The 16,555-nt window shown below is 43.3% G+C and overlaps 2 protein-coding genes across 2 annotated transcripts in view; one reads left to right on the top strand and one right to left on the bottom strand. All coding sequences in view use genetic code 11, as the record gives it.

Moving 5' to 3' along the window:
• EGR_03172 (hypothetical protein) overlaps positions 1 to 1,210 on the bottom strand; it is a gene marked incomplete at both ends in the record, with an annotated part of 3,286 nt that extends 2,076 nt beyond the window's left edge. Inside the window, 2 exons of the mRNA XM_024492421.1 lie at positions 389 to 578; positions 1,036 to 1,210. Coding sequence (XP_024353095.1) covers positions 389 to 578; positions 1,036 to 1,210 — 365 coding nt within the window. The remainder of the gene's footprint in view (positions 1 to 388; positions 579 to 1,035) is intronic.
• A 693-nt stretch (positions 1,211 to 1,903) lies between these two features.
• EGR_03171 (Nicotinamide mononucleotide adenylyltransferase) lies at positions 1,904 to 15,321 on the top strand (the record flags this gene model as incomplete). The annotated part of the gene is made up of 7 exons (XM_024492420.1): positions 1,904 to 2,609; positions 7,451 to 7,915; positions 8,343 to 8,608; positions 11,900 to 11,932; positions 12,003 to 12,104; positions 14,652 to 14,959; positions 15,135 to 15,321. The coding sequence occupies 7 exons, from the start codon at positions 1,904 to 1,906 to the stop codon at positions 15,319 to 15,321; spliced, it is 2,067 nt and encodes a 688-aa protein (XP_024353094.1).
• Positions 15,322 to 16,555: the final 1,234 nt, after the last annotated feature.

The raw sequence follows: 16,555 nt of genomic DNA, 5'->3' as shown, positions 1-16,555 counted from the left end.
TTTTAGGGTGCAGTTCTTATTAGTTTTATTATTATAAGGAAAACTCCTTGGTCTTTGGAATAGGGTTTTACCCTTTGCCAAGAGCAAACATTTTTCTACCTAGAGTGAAGGTATTTGGGCCACCTTCTATTAATTCGTCTTCTTGGATAGCACATTATCCCATTAGTAAAAAAAACTGGTTTTTATTTGCCTGGACATGGACACGCTTCCTCATCTGGAGCGTGCATTTTCATAAATCAGGGGGCTTGAAATTAAGGCTGGGAATCACATTGAGGTAGTTTTTAGACTCGAAGACATCAAAACACCAATTTCATTCACCATTTAGTATGGGAGCTTTTGAATAGTTCCCCCGCCTCTTTTATTTCCTTTGGCAATGAGAATGGATCACTTTAGACTAGTCCGTTCTTTGAGGGTAAAAGTTAACTGGTTCATTGTCTTCTGATGGGCCATTTTATGCTGTAGAAAGGTATAAATTAGTCCGAAAACCAGAAACAAACGGGTCTCTAATTGGTGTAAAGTTATTTGTCTTTTATTGTCATTCTTCTCGAAAATGTGTTGTACATAATTGTTGAAAAGGACTAGATCAACTTAACTGAAGCATAGAAACCAACCCCGAAGGCAATGTCCACTTCGGAAGTGTGTGATTACTTCAACATATATTTCCGTCTATTTTTTACAGATTTTATCCTCAAATTTGGAGGGTCAATACCAACTTCCTAGAGAACGTCCAACTTTAGTCTTCCTTCCCCACTGCCCAATCGCTCTAGCTGAGGGCTTGGTCGCTTGCAACTGGCATCGTGACGTGCTCAATCAGCTTACCTTTCTCTCCTGTTCCCTGAAACCACGCGCCGGGATCGCGGAGGTTCCTTGCATCGCGCACCTCCAACCTTTTCGCTGCTACTCGCTTCTCAAGACAGAGGGCGAACGCGATTTTGAAGGCCTTCGTATCGAATGGTTCCACATCCCTCCTGGTGCGGATCTCGGGGTTGTAAAAACCAATGACAGGGTAGCCGTTTCTTCCAGCGATCTCCTCACCTTTGAAACCATCCCATCCTTCATCGACGGCGGGGATACGAAGACGACGGATGGGGTTGCTTGATAGTTCGCCATTGTACAAAGTGTTTAAACCGAAAAATATACTTATTAGTTTGGCCTTTGCCTCTTTTTCATCATGTTTTGCATGACGTTCAACTAATCCATACACATCCATTAAAAGTTGTTGTTGTTTGTGATGCACTCATCACTTCCTCTTTCCGGTGTAATATTTGCTTCATCCTGTCTCTTCCTCCTCCTTTATTCTCCTTTTTCAATGCATAACTGTGGTTTAAACATGCTTGGACTTTCTTTTCCGTTTCCGGATTTTAATCATTCTAAGCATTGGTGGTTTTAAACATCCACGATGTGTCAAAATTGCAAGAGTATCTACCGTCTAGAGCAACAGAGCTTAGGACGTTCGCTGCTAACGTCACATATATCTGGCACTCCAATTTTCTTACGTAATCCCGCACGTCACCTAGGTGACACATTTAACAGGAAGGAGATGGTTTAAGGTGGAAAGGGGGAACAAAGTGGACACAATTGGTGTCACATGAAAGCGGGAAAAGACCCGATCTCTGATGCTTAACTATCATCTTGGATACCCTGGTAACCGACGAGGTAGTATGTTTTCAGTGAGAGTAATTGAGGACGAATGCCATGAGAGTAGTGCACGACGTTTAAGTTATTTGTGTCTCTAAACTAGACTGGATGATGTGCATGCACTTTAGTGACCCTGACCTGGCATGCGCACTCAGGTTGGTTGCCGATCTGTACAGTGCATGGCGTGAAAGTAGTGAGTGGAGTGACGGCTTTTATGGTTCCTCCTGGCAGGCGTTTGACGGAGTGCAGTATGACTACATGAAGAATGAACGAGCGTCGCCAGGATGTTCGTCAGCCTTCGCGCTCGAATAGTAATCAGTCTGCATCCAGCAGCCCCACATCCCTAGATACTGTGGTCTTTGCTGCTCCCACCACTGCTACCGTCCCTCCTGCAGCTGACAGCGAACGACGAGCCCGTAGCCTCCCCTCTTCTACCTCTGACTCTAGTGCAAAGTCTGTATCTGCCGACTACTCATCTTCCTCTCTCAATGGCTCTTCCACACACTCTTCCTCCACCACTACCACTAACACTTTATCTTCGTACGACTCCTCCTCCTACTCATCTACGGAGAATACCACCTCTTCCTCTTCTTACTCCTCTTATTCATCTTCTACCTCTACATCGCCGCGCGATCCTGCAGTCAAATCGGCAGCGATGTCTTCCGAGCGGGGCTCACCTATTCGTTTAAAGCGGCCGAGGGAATTAAAGCCTGCGGAAGGCGCATTGTCTGCTCCATTGGGTAAGGGCGAAAAGGAGGATGAAGAGGCGTTGGTAGTAGCGGTGGAGAATGACCCCCTACTACCTCCCCCACCCGTCAAAGTGGAGCGGAGTGAAGGAAGCGGTGAGCTGCCGACGCACCCCTGCGACTGCCGTTGCTACTGTTCTTGGCATTCGGTAGCTCCTGAGCCGGTGGTCCTCGTCGCGTGCGGATCATTCAACCCCATCACCACTATGCATCTTCGTATGATGGGTGAGTAAATGAGGAACAAACTTCCTCTTAGGAATTTCCTCAGATTCCATACCGTTTGAGATTCACGCGAGTTTCGATGTCGCAATAACTTGTTTGGGGGTATGTGCGTTATCGCTGTCGTATTTTCGATTAACTCTGTGAAGTCAGTTGTACGCGCGTCATTAGTGGGATGATAATGTTGAGGCACAAATCAGAATCGTCAGCATAAATGCATGCCTGCCCGTTTCGGACTCCCATCTGCTTATGGCAGATAAAAGGATTGATTATTTTATTCCTCCTCTTTTTTTTCGAACTTGTGCTCCGCACCCCCAAAACTGCCTGCCAATGAGGGTGAAAATTGTAATAGTTGCGGTTATTGGCACCTTCTGACGCCTTTGTGAAATTCCACAAACAGAGGTGTGTGAAGTTTTGCAGTAGACATTCGTCTTCGTGACAAAGTTCATTCTAAATGTCAAGAAAAATTATGTTAGTTACGGTGAAAGTGCAGTGCTGAGGGCATTGGATCACCTTCGGCTTCTTGCAAGCGCATTTGCCCTTTAGTAGCAATTTAACAATGATTGGTGGCAAGTATTTATTGCCTACATATTTTTAACAGAGAGGGGGGGTGTTAATTGGGATCAACATTTCCAGAATCTTTTTCTGGACGAACACTGATGTGTTTTTATGATTAGCTTGCTTTTAGCTCTCTATTCAAAATACGATCAAACACGCTGATGGAAAATAGCTGTTAGATTTGTAATTGAAATTCTCCTTAGGAAATAATTAAAATATCGGAGTGACGAAATCTTTTGTCTATCATTTTCTAAATCACCAAGCATGACCTTTGTAATTCTCAATTATAAGCAAGTTTATGTTCATGCAACTTTTCGGTGGAAATACCAGCAAAGAACATTCGCACATTCGCAGTGATAGGTGAATAGCACTAGAAGGAAACCCGTGGATGGGGAAGCTATTGGCTGATGTTATCCGGGAGGGATCGGACTGGGAGGCTGAAGTGTAACTGTCAATCACTACCTGTCATGGTATTAACGACATGGTGTGCCGGCCGCGTTATGCCTGTTTTTGGTGCTTTGACCCGGTTCGCATTCCCCATCCCATGGTAAAGGAATTAACTGTGACCTCTAAGTGGGTCGAAACTCGTTAAATAAATCGTTCGTTTTGAAAGGACTCATTGAAAGTAGATTTTGAACCCGTCTGTCATTTACTACAGGGATCAAAATGCAGGCAATATGATTTTTATTTTGGAAATCTTTTGTACTGCATTGCTTTACGAATTCTCGAAATAGTCTTTCTATAAATTGGCATTGTTCTCATCCTACTCTTTTGGCTGATTTGATTAAAAAAGTTCGAGAATTCTTTGCACAAACTATGTTCTTTCCTCCCGAGTTGGCACGACTCGTGAAAATTGGCAAGTGGTGTTTTATTCCATTCCCTTTTTTGTGCGCCAGTGTTGTTTACTATTTTTCACCACCATCTTTAAGGCATGCAAATTAAATAGAATATTCTCGGCTTTTTTTAATCACAGCAACATTAGCAAAGAAGAGAGCTATCGTCTACGTGTATCAGATTTCCGATGCTTTTCAACTATCTTAACCAGTTGGCATCGTCTGCTCCATCATATGCCATCAATTTGTGCACGAATTCTCACAAATTATAGGCATATTTTGGGGTAGCTGGTCATAATAGAAATGCCCTCTGCTCGTTTCATCGGACGTTCACCCAAGGAACGCATCCACGTGCACTGATTATTCGCATCGCAAATACGTGGATCTTGATCCTAAAACAGTTCCCCTTTCTGGTGTCTTGGCTTGAGCGGTCGTATTTATTGCAACTGTTTCCCACACAGGTAGTTAAGGCTGAGGGAAACCACAAAGATGGTCTTTGTGACCTGTGAGTTATCATTAAAGTAGGTGCACGTATCGTAGTGGAAATTGTTTAGCAAAACCCCTGCTACCTTTCACTATAGCTTAGTAAGGCTTCTGAAATGACTTAGCATCTCTTTCCTCCACCATCAGCCCATAAGGCGTATGGGTCTGGAAATAACTTGTAAGTGGGTAGAAGGGTTGATAATGTGCGAACAGGAGTCACAAGAAGCAGAACCACTGAGGCAGAAGGATCCTCGTGGGTGAATCTACTATTTAAAAATCCTTCCGTTACAATGATTTATTTATGTATTTTTATTCATGATCTTACTAGGATTCTCCAATGAATCCTTGGTATCGTGGGCATGTTTATTCACAACCTTTCCACGGGCTCCAAACCTTGTAACCCACAAGGAGGCCATATCAGGATAATTAGGAGGCCTAACTAGAGTCTTTCAGGCAGCGTGATGAAGCAGTCTTGTTGGAACACATGAGACTTCAACTGTGCAGAGTTTGACAACCATCTCCTTTATCTTGATCGACAAACTGCATTAATTCTAGAACCTTAGTTAAGCATTCCTGTAGGTAGTTTGTCATTGTTGTGTTTGGATTGCTGGAAGAACTCCACTTTTCGCAAAATATCTTACTGTCGAGTATGTTTTTGCCTTCCCTTTAAGGACAAGATCGGTGTTATGGAGTCCAGAAACACTTGCCTATTCCATTCGCCCTAATTTACACCGTGGCTTGATTTAAAGTTCCCACCTCGTGGGGTTTGTTAAACATTGGACCGTTTTGATTATACTACCAAATAGCCGATATATTTTACATCCCTTATTTCGGAACTTTCATTCATAAGACTAACCGGAGCGTTATTGGTATTTAATTCAATGATCGTGGCTCTAATTAAGCATATTTTAGCCAAAAGATTCTACTGAATTACCGTGTGAATAAGTGTCAAGGTTGCATCCAATCCATGGTGCAAAGCCCAGTATTTTTTTTAAATAATCCAGTCGCTCTATGTCTGCGCCAGCCTTAATTCCCCTCCTACCAGAGTCGGCGTTCAAGTTACTTGTGAGTGAATTTTAGCCCTTTTGGCATTGCGTGCGGTGCTACCGTTAGCAGCGCTTGAGAACGCACATGAATTTCGCCACATGGGTGAAGCCGCTTTGAGCAGTCTCTATCAATGCGATCAGTTGGCGTGGCGAAAGAGCGGCTAGCCGCTTCGTTTAAAAGGTGAAAGGTGAAATCTATTCACTGCTTACCGCGAATGCATTCTCACCTACGCCGCCTTTGAACGTCTGGGAAGTGCTAACACTCATTTCATCGCTCCGGGGCTTTATTTTGAGTCTTCTTCAAAAAGTGTATCGATGAGTCAAACAGAGAAGTCAATATTTCAGTGGAATGCAAAGAAGTAATGAATAAGCCCACACCTTCTTTCTTTCGCTCACTTTCAAACCAAGTCAAATGAAGTTTGTAGACCTTTTATCTGCCTCTTCCATTCACTTATACCTAGAAAAAACCAAAGCTGCCATGCTGAAAGGGACTCTTGAAATTCGCATCTATTTTTAGCAGGGGTTAGTCCTTTTGTGAGCCAATGTTGGCATGAATCCAGATTGTACCACCAAACTTTTGATCCTGCCTTCATGCACGTGGTTTTTGAGCTCCAGCTAGCTAACTCAACTTCTTTTCAGGAAGCGGTAAGATGCAAAGCTGGACCCTTGAATGCATTCTTCAGTTCAAATTAGTCTCCTGTTGTTGTGGCTAATTACCAGAAAGTTAGTTTATCTTAAAGACTTCAAAACTGGCAGCGAATTTCGTTTGCTTTTGTAGTCGAAAAGGATAACTCCATCGCTATTAGTACCTATTTTTTGGTTTGCGAACCATTAATTTGGGATATTCTTGATTGTTGCAGTACCATATGCATCATGGGCTTTCTTCAAATTTCCAAACTGTCAGAAGAGCATAACATTTTTGTTTCTCGAGTAAAAAAAAACATCTGCCCATTTCCCACATTCGAAGTTTGGACAAATAATTCATGCTAGTTATCAGTGATAGAAGTCCCTTTTTTCCTGGGAATCGACAAATTTTTCGTTGCTACCTTTAGCATTTTATTGACGGGATGAAAGGCAATTCATTGAAGGAATTACCGTGATTGCTTGTTTCACTTGTCTACAGAAAAATGTACAGAGATCAAAGGCACACTTGACGAATAGGCTGTCAGGTGATTAAATTTATTTTCGTCACCTCTCAAGCAAGTCATCTTGCAGATTTCACCTCGAAAAGACCAAGGACGTCGTTGTTGAAGCGGTGACTTACAAAAAAAACTTATTTTCCTCATCCTCACCCCGACCCAAATCCTCCAGTGATATCCCAGGCTTAGTAACCTAATGGATCCTTGGGCCAAGTCTACCTAGTAAAGGTCCTTGAGTCCCACTTTTCTTATACACAAATCCTTTTATTTCCTCTTTCGATTTTTAAAACTGCGGAATCGGTCTTTCTTAACTGATCGCACCTTTGTGTGGTGTTTTAATATGTATACTTGTTTGTGAGAGGCTGTTGGTTATTTTGGTCATATTTTCGTTTACCCTACGACCTTGTGCATAAGCGTGTGGCATTTAGTGGTCTACCACTGGACTGTTGACTAGCACGTTAATCCTGTTTACAGAACTATTTGTAACACGCAATTGCGGAAAATCCCATAGAATTCATGGATGAAATCAGTTTGGAACATGGCGCTGCTGAAGCGTAGTAAAAAACTGATTGTTTGAAAGGTTAATAATGAAGTAGAAAAGCAGCTACATCCCGCTTATTGTCTTTGCTCCATTGCCGGTGTTAATGCGTGCTCGCCGACGTAAGTAAACTGCCACAAAAATCAGTAGAGATGGAGAGCCTTCCAATTATCATCTAGGCAATGGAAGGGTCTTGGTTAATGCAAATGTTTTTATTAAGCGTATCGATCTTATTTGTTTTTCGATTCAGAGTTAGCACGAGACGCCGTTGAAAAAACATGGTCATTTCAGCAGCAGCATCACCAACAGAAACTGCCTCAGACAGATGACGGCGAAGGGCTGAGGAAGAAGGGAAATTCTTTACCCAGTCAGCACCTGCTTAAGCCCCGACGTCAAGTGGTGGTGGTGGGCATCCTATCTCCGGTATCCGACGCTTACGCGAAAGAGGGTCTGGCTTCAGCGGCGTCTCGCTGCCGCCTGGCGCGCCTAGCCTGTGCCACCACTTCTGATTGGTTGGCTGTGGACTCCTGGGAGGCCTCTCGCACTCAATGGACACCTACCCGATGCGTTCTCGAACGTATCCAGGCGCGCATGCGCCGAATTTTTCAACATCTGGATGGTGTTGAAGGTGGTGAGTCCGTGGCAGCGGTAGGGACAGAAGCGGCGACCTTCGATCCGAATGATTTCGAGGATCCGCGGCTTGGCGAAATCTCGGGTGAATTTTTTCTTTTAGAGGTTTTTCTTCTCTATGAACTTTCACTGTAGTCTAAGGCGAATCGTGTTGATTAAGTCTTGGTTAGTGCACCAAGTACCTTTTACTTTGGCTCCAGGAAGTCCTTGATTTGACAAGACGCTAATGGAGAACTCTAAGACAACTGATATTGAAACTCGTTGAGTCCTTAAGCAGCGGGACAGGAAGACTGATTTCAGTCGTAATTACTAATTAGCTAATCAAAAGGGCCGCTAACAAAGTCCCGGTCCTCCGAGCAACCCCTTATCTGCGGTCTTTCACTGTCTCAAAGCTATTTGTATTTATGGGACCTTCGAAACCGATGGCACGGAGAGGATGTTTATAACGTAGAGGATGCGATCGGAACTGTGTACATATTCGCAAGTATAGCACATTTTTAAATACACCGCAGGTTTGCAGGGAGAGGATGACAAGACGGCAAAAACGATGCATAGTGGCTCTGCGACAAACGCGTGGCTGGCAGCGCACCTGCGCGCCGTCCGTGACGCGGAGGCTGCGGAAGAAGCACAGCCTAGTGGTCGGTGTTGCTGTGGCCGTCGGCAATATCCCGCGTCGTTTTCTGCTCCTTCCGCTTTGCTCCCAGTCCGGGTTAAGCTCGTCTGTGGTGCAGATCTCCTCGAGTCCTTCAACACACCCAATCTTTGGTCGGAGGACGATGTTAGTTTACTCTTTTGCTCTTTCTACTCGCTTTCACCGATCATATCGTCAGCTAGAGAAACGTAACAAAAGTTAAATTTGCCCATCTACATCATGACTTTCTGGTAGTCCAGTGGATTAAGATTTGATCATCTAATCTTCCTTAGGGTAATGAATTATGGAGAGTATGAGTCTAGAAGTAGCGCTATTAAAAGGATTGGGGTTTATATGAGGATGACTCCAAACCACCGCCGTGAGGGATATATCGTAAAAGATTGAAACGGTTCTCTCATTTGACTGCAAATGTCATTTTATTGCATCTTAACGTTTACCAACCACGACCCGCTTATCTCGGTCTACTTTGGATGCTCTGTGGAGCTCAAACTGCCTCTGAAAGCATTATAAAAAATGGCTCCTCGAAATGATCTTTGGGTCCGTTTCGTGGAAGACTGGCGAGACCTGCCCAGCAGCGTAAAATTCCAAGATCATTCTGCCACCGTTCATGATGTATTCTTTTCTTTCAAAAATGGAGTGAAGGAATTAACTGATTAATTAATTGAAGAGTTAACCTATCTTTTTTGCTACAATATACTCCTGGATAGTGTAGAATGCCAGTTCGCTGCGGCTCTCAATTTGAGGCCAATGTAAGCAGGGCGTCATAGTGGACTTGCGATGATTGTTGATCTGAAAATGTATTGTGTAAATTTGGTCATAAGAATACCCTTGGTACAGTGGGTTTTTCTCCCACATTGCTCATTATGAGCTACCATAGTAGCACAATACCCTTTTAAACTCTATCGAAAACGGACTTTCGGTCGATGCATTGTGTTATTTTTTTCATTGTGTTGTGTTCTTTGCTTGTCTCCATTGCAAATGTTACCGTTCTCCATGCCTTCTTAAGGATTTCTCCCCCCCAGTGTACCCGAGTCTGCGTTCTCAAGGACACGATCAGTTTACTCCACACATATCAACACTGTTTCCTCAAATTGGAACCTTACCTAGACTACCTAATAGACTTTTTGTCGACCAGGAAGGATGATTGATCGGGTTTGGTAGATTTCATGCGGTCCCATGAATTGTGCTATTTTTACTACAAGTTGCCATTTCTCTCTCACCAATCCCTTTCTTACTACTTTTTTTTCTTGGTCAGATGTGTTTTACAATTAACAGTAATGCTGCATCTAGGGTTAGCTACTTTCAGTTGTCTGAGCGCCTTTACATAACATGATTTTCAATCGCCTTCATGATGTCCACTTGGTAAATCACCGAATCCTGGCATGTTGACTGCTAGGGTCACATATATGTGACACCACACTCTCCTTAGAGCAGTCCAACTTCAAATACGTTATAAATTGAGCCGTTAGGTTTAAACTGCATCATATTGAGGCCACCGACCCGATAATTCATGGGAAAGACCTAAGGTCAGATGTCTTAATTGACTGACTGGGGCGAGTCGACACAGAGGTGACATGGGGGGTACGGGTTTAAATGCTGGCAGAAGAGGGCTTTTGGAGAGTATCAGTGACTGCGTCTGGGTCTGGGCTACTCGGTCGGCTTGGTTATAGATGATTACTGACCTATAGTAACTATTAGTGCGCTGAAGGCATATCCGAACCCAGTCTCAGTGAATCAGAAGAAAGTGAGTAGGGCCGCGTTTACCGGAATGATCGGGAATTACCTGCGATAATGGAGGGTTCTATGAAATTGAACATGGGAATTTTTTTGAAATTGTAGGTATCTGCAGCATAGCTGTTTCTGAAGGCTTTTTTTCGTGAGCGTTTGAGTTGTTTCGATGTTGAGTAGGTAGTTCCCAGCTGTAGTTGTTGCTTGGCTTTCAGCAATATGTTTGTAGTGGTGTGAGGCACACCAAATATGCAAGATGAACTTAGCTTCTGGAGGGAATGTGTTACGTTAAAAGTGTGGGGTGGTGAGGATAGTCAGTAATATGTCACTTCACCATTTCTTATCAGTCAATCGCGTCAAATAATCCTTTTTTGACACGTTAATTTCGAATTCCTTCAGTCAATAGCTGTACGAAAATCATCATTGAGAATGGAGGGTCCATCTAAACATGATGCATCTAACCTTGAGTCATTCTTAGGCAGACTTTCAATTTAAAACCTTTTTTGGGTGGTATTTTCTACTAAAGTGCCTTCCCAAGACGTAGCATTAGAATCGAGGTAAACTCGATGCCTAAATTGCGCAAGCCAGAATCACACAATGTTCGTTCCATCGACATCTGATGAAAGTTGAGTGGGTGCAAAATATGCAGAAAGTGGCGAATAGTGAGTACCGACCAAGAGTGGTGTAGCGCAACGACAGTCTGACGCGATTTCATCCATGCTTTGCAATGCAGGCGTATAAAACTTTGGATACATTCTGCGAATGCCCATAAATCACGAGTAATCATTGGAGCGAGGTACACCGAAAACCACATAAGCTTATTTCGGTCACCTTCCATTTTCAACTAGCATCTTAAGTGGATTTATGCGCACTCCGCCTGCTTCTGCAGTGTCAACGGCTTTGCCCTTTGCAAGACGGTAGATATGTAGAAGTTCCTGCTGTTTTCTATGATGCGTATCTGAATCCCCTCAATGCCATTATTTTCAAAAATTGATAAAAGATTTACAATAAATGGACCGATTTTGCTTTCTCAACTCTGTTCTGGAATGGGCGATGTAGATGCTAATCACAGTCTGTTTTGAGGCCTCCTCTGTTCCGGAACAACTCTATGAAGTGTTACCGGGACGACGTGGGCTTTAATCAGATTCTACTCTGAGGCCTCATTTTTCCGTACTTTGTAACATTTTGCTCTCCCAGCAAATTCAAAACAGCGGTCAATGTTTCAGTCAGGCAGTATTGGAGCCAACTACTAGATGGGTTTTGTGCGACGACCAGACACAAATCGGAATCGAAATTAATGGAACTCAGTCCAGTCGCCCTACTTCATTCATTTTTGATCGCTGTTCTGTGTTTTCACGTTGTCGCTACTTGACGCTTTCCGTACCCAATTGTAGATTAAATTTGTGATTAGCGAAACCACTTTGTCTTTCTTTCATTTATGTTCGGTGTTTTACAAGTTGTTCTTCACAGTTCGAGTTTCACACATTTGCTATGCAGCGTCACAAATGTGCTATGCTAATCGGCTGGGCTGAGCTATGCCACTGGGTGTTCGTGTTCTGGGTGGGGTAATTGCATTCGTTTTAATCTTTAAGTAGCGTAACTTTAAACAGAACGCATCTTTCATGGACTGTGGCAGTCACTTTATTCCAGAATCTCAAATTGAACAATTCATCTCTTTTTCCCACCCAGTATCGAGTGACCACTGTAGAATTAATGCTCCAGGTTTGTGCTCACAAATCAAAATTTCACCATGTTATTTTTAAATGTACTATTTTTCGTTGTGCTCTTTCAGATGACTGCATTAGTACGCGATTACGGTATAGTCTGCATAAGCCGACCCGGTTCTAACGCCGCCCGTCTCCTCTACGAGATGGACCTTCTTTCTCGCTATGAGGTTAGTCCAGTAGTACTCAGCCTACGTTCCCTCACACCCGCATCCTATTTATAGCACTCGGACTTTTGTCAATACAAGTAAAAAGCCTCTCTCTCTCACTTTCCTCCCTTCTTGTGGCAAGAATAAATGTCGACTTTCATTAAGCTCCATTGGCTCTTTACTTCTCCAGCTGCAGCCACTGCTCTCGTGTGACATACATAGCCTACGTGTCTAAATTTAGGCATTTTTTACTTTGCTCCGGCTTTGCTTTACCGCTCGCCTGTGGCACACCTGCTGACTGGTAAGTTTGGATACACTTAATGGGTATCACGTTGGGCACGGCTGTTGATTCCCTACAATAAAAGCCTGAATCTTCTTAAATGAAGTGCAGAAGTTTTTTGGTCGTAGGTTACTTAACCGGTCAATTGCTTCTCTGCGGTGCTACTAAACTGAATTACCTCATTATCTTATCATTGGGATTCTAAGATCCAGGTTTTCCTATCATCCTTGTACGTCCCAGTCTGCATGATTCTCTTCCATGAGGCGCGCATATGCGGATTTAGGATTAGCTGACTTGAAAAGTTGCAATGCCTTAGCAAGTTGAGTCACCTTCTAAATTTCTGCCCTGGAGCATCCATGTGATTCGCCATAAATTGTGCACTTTCACTCTCTGGCACTAAAAGGTTTGCTCTAACTTCCCCCTCACCCTCCTTCCCTCCATTGCTCTAATTCATGCTGAAATGGCTGTGGGTGAGCAGAAATTAGTTGGAAGCAATTTGAAGTATTGCAGCGCCTCTAATGACTTTCAATTAATTTTGTACTCGAATGCGAATAGTTGAATATGTGGTGTTTAAGCCAGCTTACCCATAAAGTTGATCTCTTTCAAAACGTGGAATGGTCGGTGTTTGGTGCCGCAGTCCGCTGAGTAGGCTATCGGAAATGTGGCCAACTTTTTAAAATGGTCTAAATACTGTTTTTAAATGACGCCTATGAAACTTTCAAATAACATCTAGTTGTTTTTCACCAATAATTGGAGTCTAAATATGATCCCTGGCGTGTCAAATTTGCAATCCACTATCCACTCTTGCCCAAACACAAGGAGTTCAAGGCTGGTCCGATTAGTTTTTTTACTCCAAAAATCATCATAGTAAGAAAGTGGAAAAGCCTCTGTCTGAGTTACGGTTTTTCATTCTGTCAGCTGTGATTTCGGGTAAGCGATAACATCTCTGAAACTTGTTACTGCTAATTTTAGTTATCTAGAAGATGGAGAAAATCTTCACTAAGCGAACGATTCCTTCGAATAATTTTACTGTGAGTGAATTATTAAAGTCGTAAATCGCGTGGATCTCCATTTCTAAATAACTCTTAGAGATACTGCGGAGCATAGTCGCCTCAGCCCCTCCTGAAGGTCAGGTGGATTGGAATGGCGAAGAAATTGCCCACAAAAGTATCACATTCAATGCTACTTCATCGTGAACGGGAATGGTGATAGTTCTCGCATTTAATAGTGATGCATTCTGAGTAAAACTTTAATCTGGATCCCATTGTATCTGAGTATTAAGTGGTGACATTTGTGACAGAACGATGTGCATAGAAGCTATCTTATTTTTCCCTCTAAATATCCGTACAATGTGGAAAAGAAGCTAACTCTTCTTAGTCCCTGATTTGTGGTATGATGTTATGGTGAAGTAAAAGAGTTTAAAAGAAGCTTCATTATAAACTTGTGAACGATTAGAGAGAATTTTGACATGAATGGAACCCCAAGCCGTGTCAGGAAAGATCCAGATAAAGAAGTTTACCATCCAAATCAACGTGATTCTGTTTTTAAACGCCTTCTGTGGCTACACTTTTGCTTCCACAATCACGAGTTTTCCAGTGCACTTGAATAAACTACAATGCGGTACCGAAAATGATTTGAGGAAGTTGATTCATGGCGCAAATCCTCCTTTTTATTTCACTTGCGGTAGGGTTTGTCGTGAACCTTGATGGTATTCCTAGGTATCATATTCTCTGTTAGGTAATTTCTACCATGGGGAGGTTCTTTTTGGATATAGTGTTAAATGGCAAACAGCATCCTACATTAGGCTCACTCCGTACATTGGTCACTTTCTGTGGGAATATTTGCATAAAAGCAATATGGGAAAGGAATTGCATGTCCTCACTTCATGATCATTAACTTCTGTGTTCGCAACGAAATTCTAAACGGTTGAAATCCCCTTTTCGTTACACTGATGCTCACGATCTCAGCATTCCTTCCTCAGTCAGTCTGGGTAGATTCAACCACTCGCACCTGATGCTGCCATTTTTTGACGTCTTGATTTGGCATGGCACCTGCGGAAGGTGCGATTGTCCTTCATTTAGAGTGGGCTTGCTAGCGCTGCCATCAATGCACCTTCCCAGTCATTCATCGGGACGCATCGAGGCACACTCATCTGAAGGTAGCTTTCTTAGGAGTGTATAAAGCTGAGAGGGTCGTAGTTGAGGTGGGTTAAATTCCAGACCATCCTAAAACGTAGGTTACAGCAGCATTGACTGTAATATTAGGCTTTTTTTGTTGGCTTGCGTTAGCAAAACGTGATCCTGGCGACCGAGTGGTGCCAGAACGGGCTAAGTGCCACCTTGGTACGAAGGGCCTTGGCACGGGGCCAGTCGGTGCGCTACCTTGTGCCCGACGCCGCGCTGGAGGAGATTTACGCACACGGTCTCTATGGCGCCGCGAGGCCTCCACGTTCGCGACCGAGGCCGTCACCCCGCCTCCTCATCCTTGTTCCACCTCCGCCCGTAATCCCTTCACTTTTGCCACCTCAGGTGAAGGAAGAGGAGGAGGAGGAGGAGGAGGAGGCACTGCGTCGTCGTCCTCAGCATCCCTCCACCTGGTGAGTTGTGACTTCATGGATGGCTTGGGGAACTGAATCAAAACTTCTGTTTCTGAATTCCTTCTCTTCATTCACTTCCTCACTTTCTCTTAGAATACCAAGAGGGTGGAAGCAGTAGTAGTGTATCCTGTTTCTAACATAGTCTTAATTCAAAATTCGTTGACTTTTTTCTTAGCACTGCGGATAAAACGTGGTCCCTTTTTTTCGAACATGTTCACATTGTGGAAGTGGTTTTTAAACAACTTGCCATTGTTATGAGGGACCTTATTCTTCATCCTCTTGCGAAAATACGGGCTATGGTCTACAAACTCCGACCTAATTATATGCGCTTGATCAACATTGGGAAGTATTCAGATCTTTGAGGCAGTACAAAACAAGAATTATGTGGGAATGGAATAAGAAATTACTGTTTTTCAGTAAGTAGCTGATCACGAACACGTCAGGTAGATAAGGCACAAGTTTATTCGTTCATTGCTACATAATAATTACATAATGCTGTTTTTCTTGAGCACCCAATTGGTCATCTTCCACCCAGTCCATTTTATCGCCTCCCTGACATAAAATTCATCAAGACAATGATAACACAATGAGTGATATTGAGTCGATCTAATCGTATTACCCTGGGAAGACTGCAGGGAAGGATTTTTTTCATCTCTCTAATTTGTTACTGTAGTCTTGTTTCGCCAATCGCACCAACTGTGGCATGAACACTTGAGTCTATTTTAAGCAGTGCATTTGCCATTCTCCTCCCGCCTTCCCTTCCTCCCTCTCCTCCCCTTCCAGTGGGTGGCGGTCGTTTTGCGCGCCTTCACTTACCCTAATTTGCTTTCCTCGGCCAGCGCCGCATCCAGCGGCACTAGTACCCATGCTCATCCGAGTAAAACTACTTTCACTTGCTGAACGAAAAAAGATAACAAATTGAGTCGCCGGAGGCAACTTTGGCTCCGATTTTACACCGGAATTGAGGGAGCATTCCTGCGTGAGTTTTTGATTGCATAATAGCCACTGCAACGGGAGTAACAAATCCATTTGTCATCATTATGGTTAACATTGTTGCTTTTTGTTGTTTCCGACCAATAAACTCCCAGACTTTGGATGTTCAGATCGTTTATCACTGTCAAGTCAGTTGCATAACACAGACGGATGATCTCACATCGCATAAACTTCACACTAAGATAGTAGAGCAGTTGCCTATAATACCCTTTTCCATGTTTTTGTCCTAGGAGCTCCATGTTTTGCGGATTAATTAAAAACGTCTTGCAAGAACTTCTCTGCTACATGCAACATTGACACAGTTCAAATTTGCCATGCGGATAGTCTCTTATAGCGCCTGTCATTCTTGATACACCTCGACAATTTGGGAAAATTGTAAATAGATTAGCTCTAAGGCCAGAATTGGTCCCCAACTTTTCATCTCTAGCACCACTTGATGAAAAGAGTTCAGTAATCGTCGAGGCACTCTTCTCCCAAGTAAATCATAGGTTGTTGTTTTTCATTAGGCTCTGCACGCTAATTGAACTTCCTGTTCTGGATAATAAATCTACATTGCTCCTCCTGACAGCAAACGCCACTATCACACTGTCCTCACACATTCTG

This window comes from Echinococcus granulosus (assembly GCF_000524195.1).
Source record: "Echinococcus granulosus chromosome Unknown EG_S00016, whole genome shotgun sequence".
Lineage (NCBI taxonomy): Eukaryota > Metazoa > Platyhelminthes > Cestoda > Cyclophyllidea > Taeniidae > Echinococcus > Echinococcus granulosus.
Note: the sequence above shows the minus strand (reverse complement) of the source record. Positions and strands in the feature narration are given on the sequence as shown.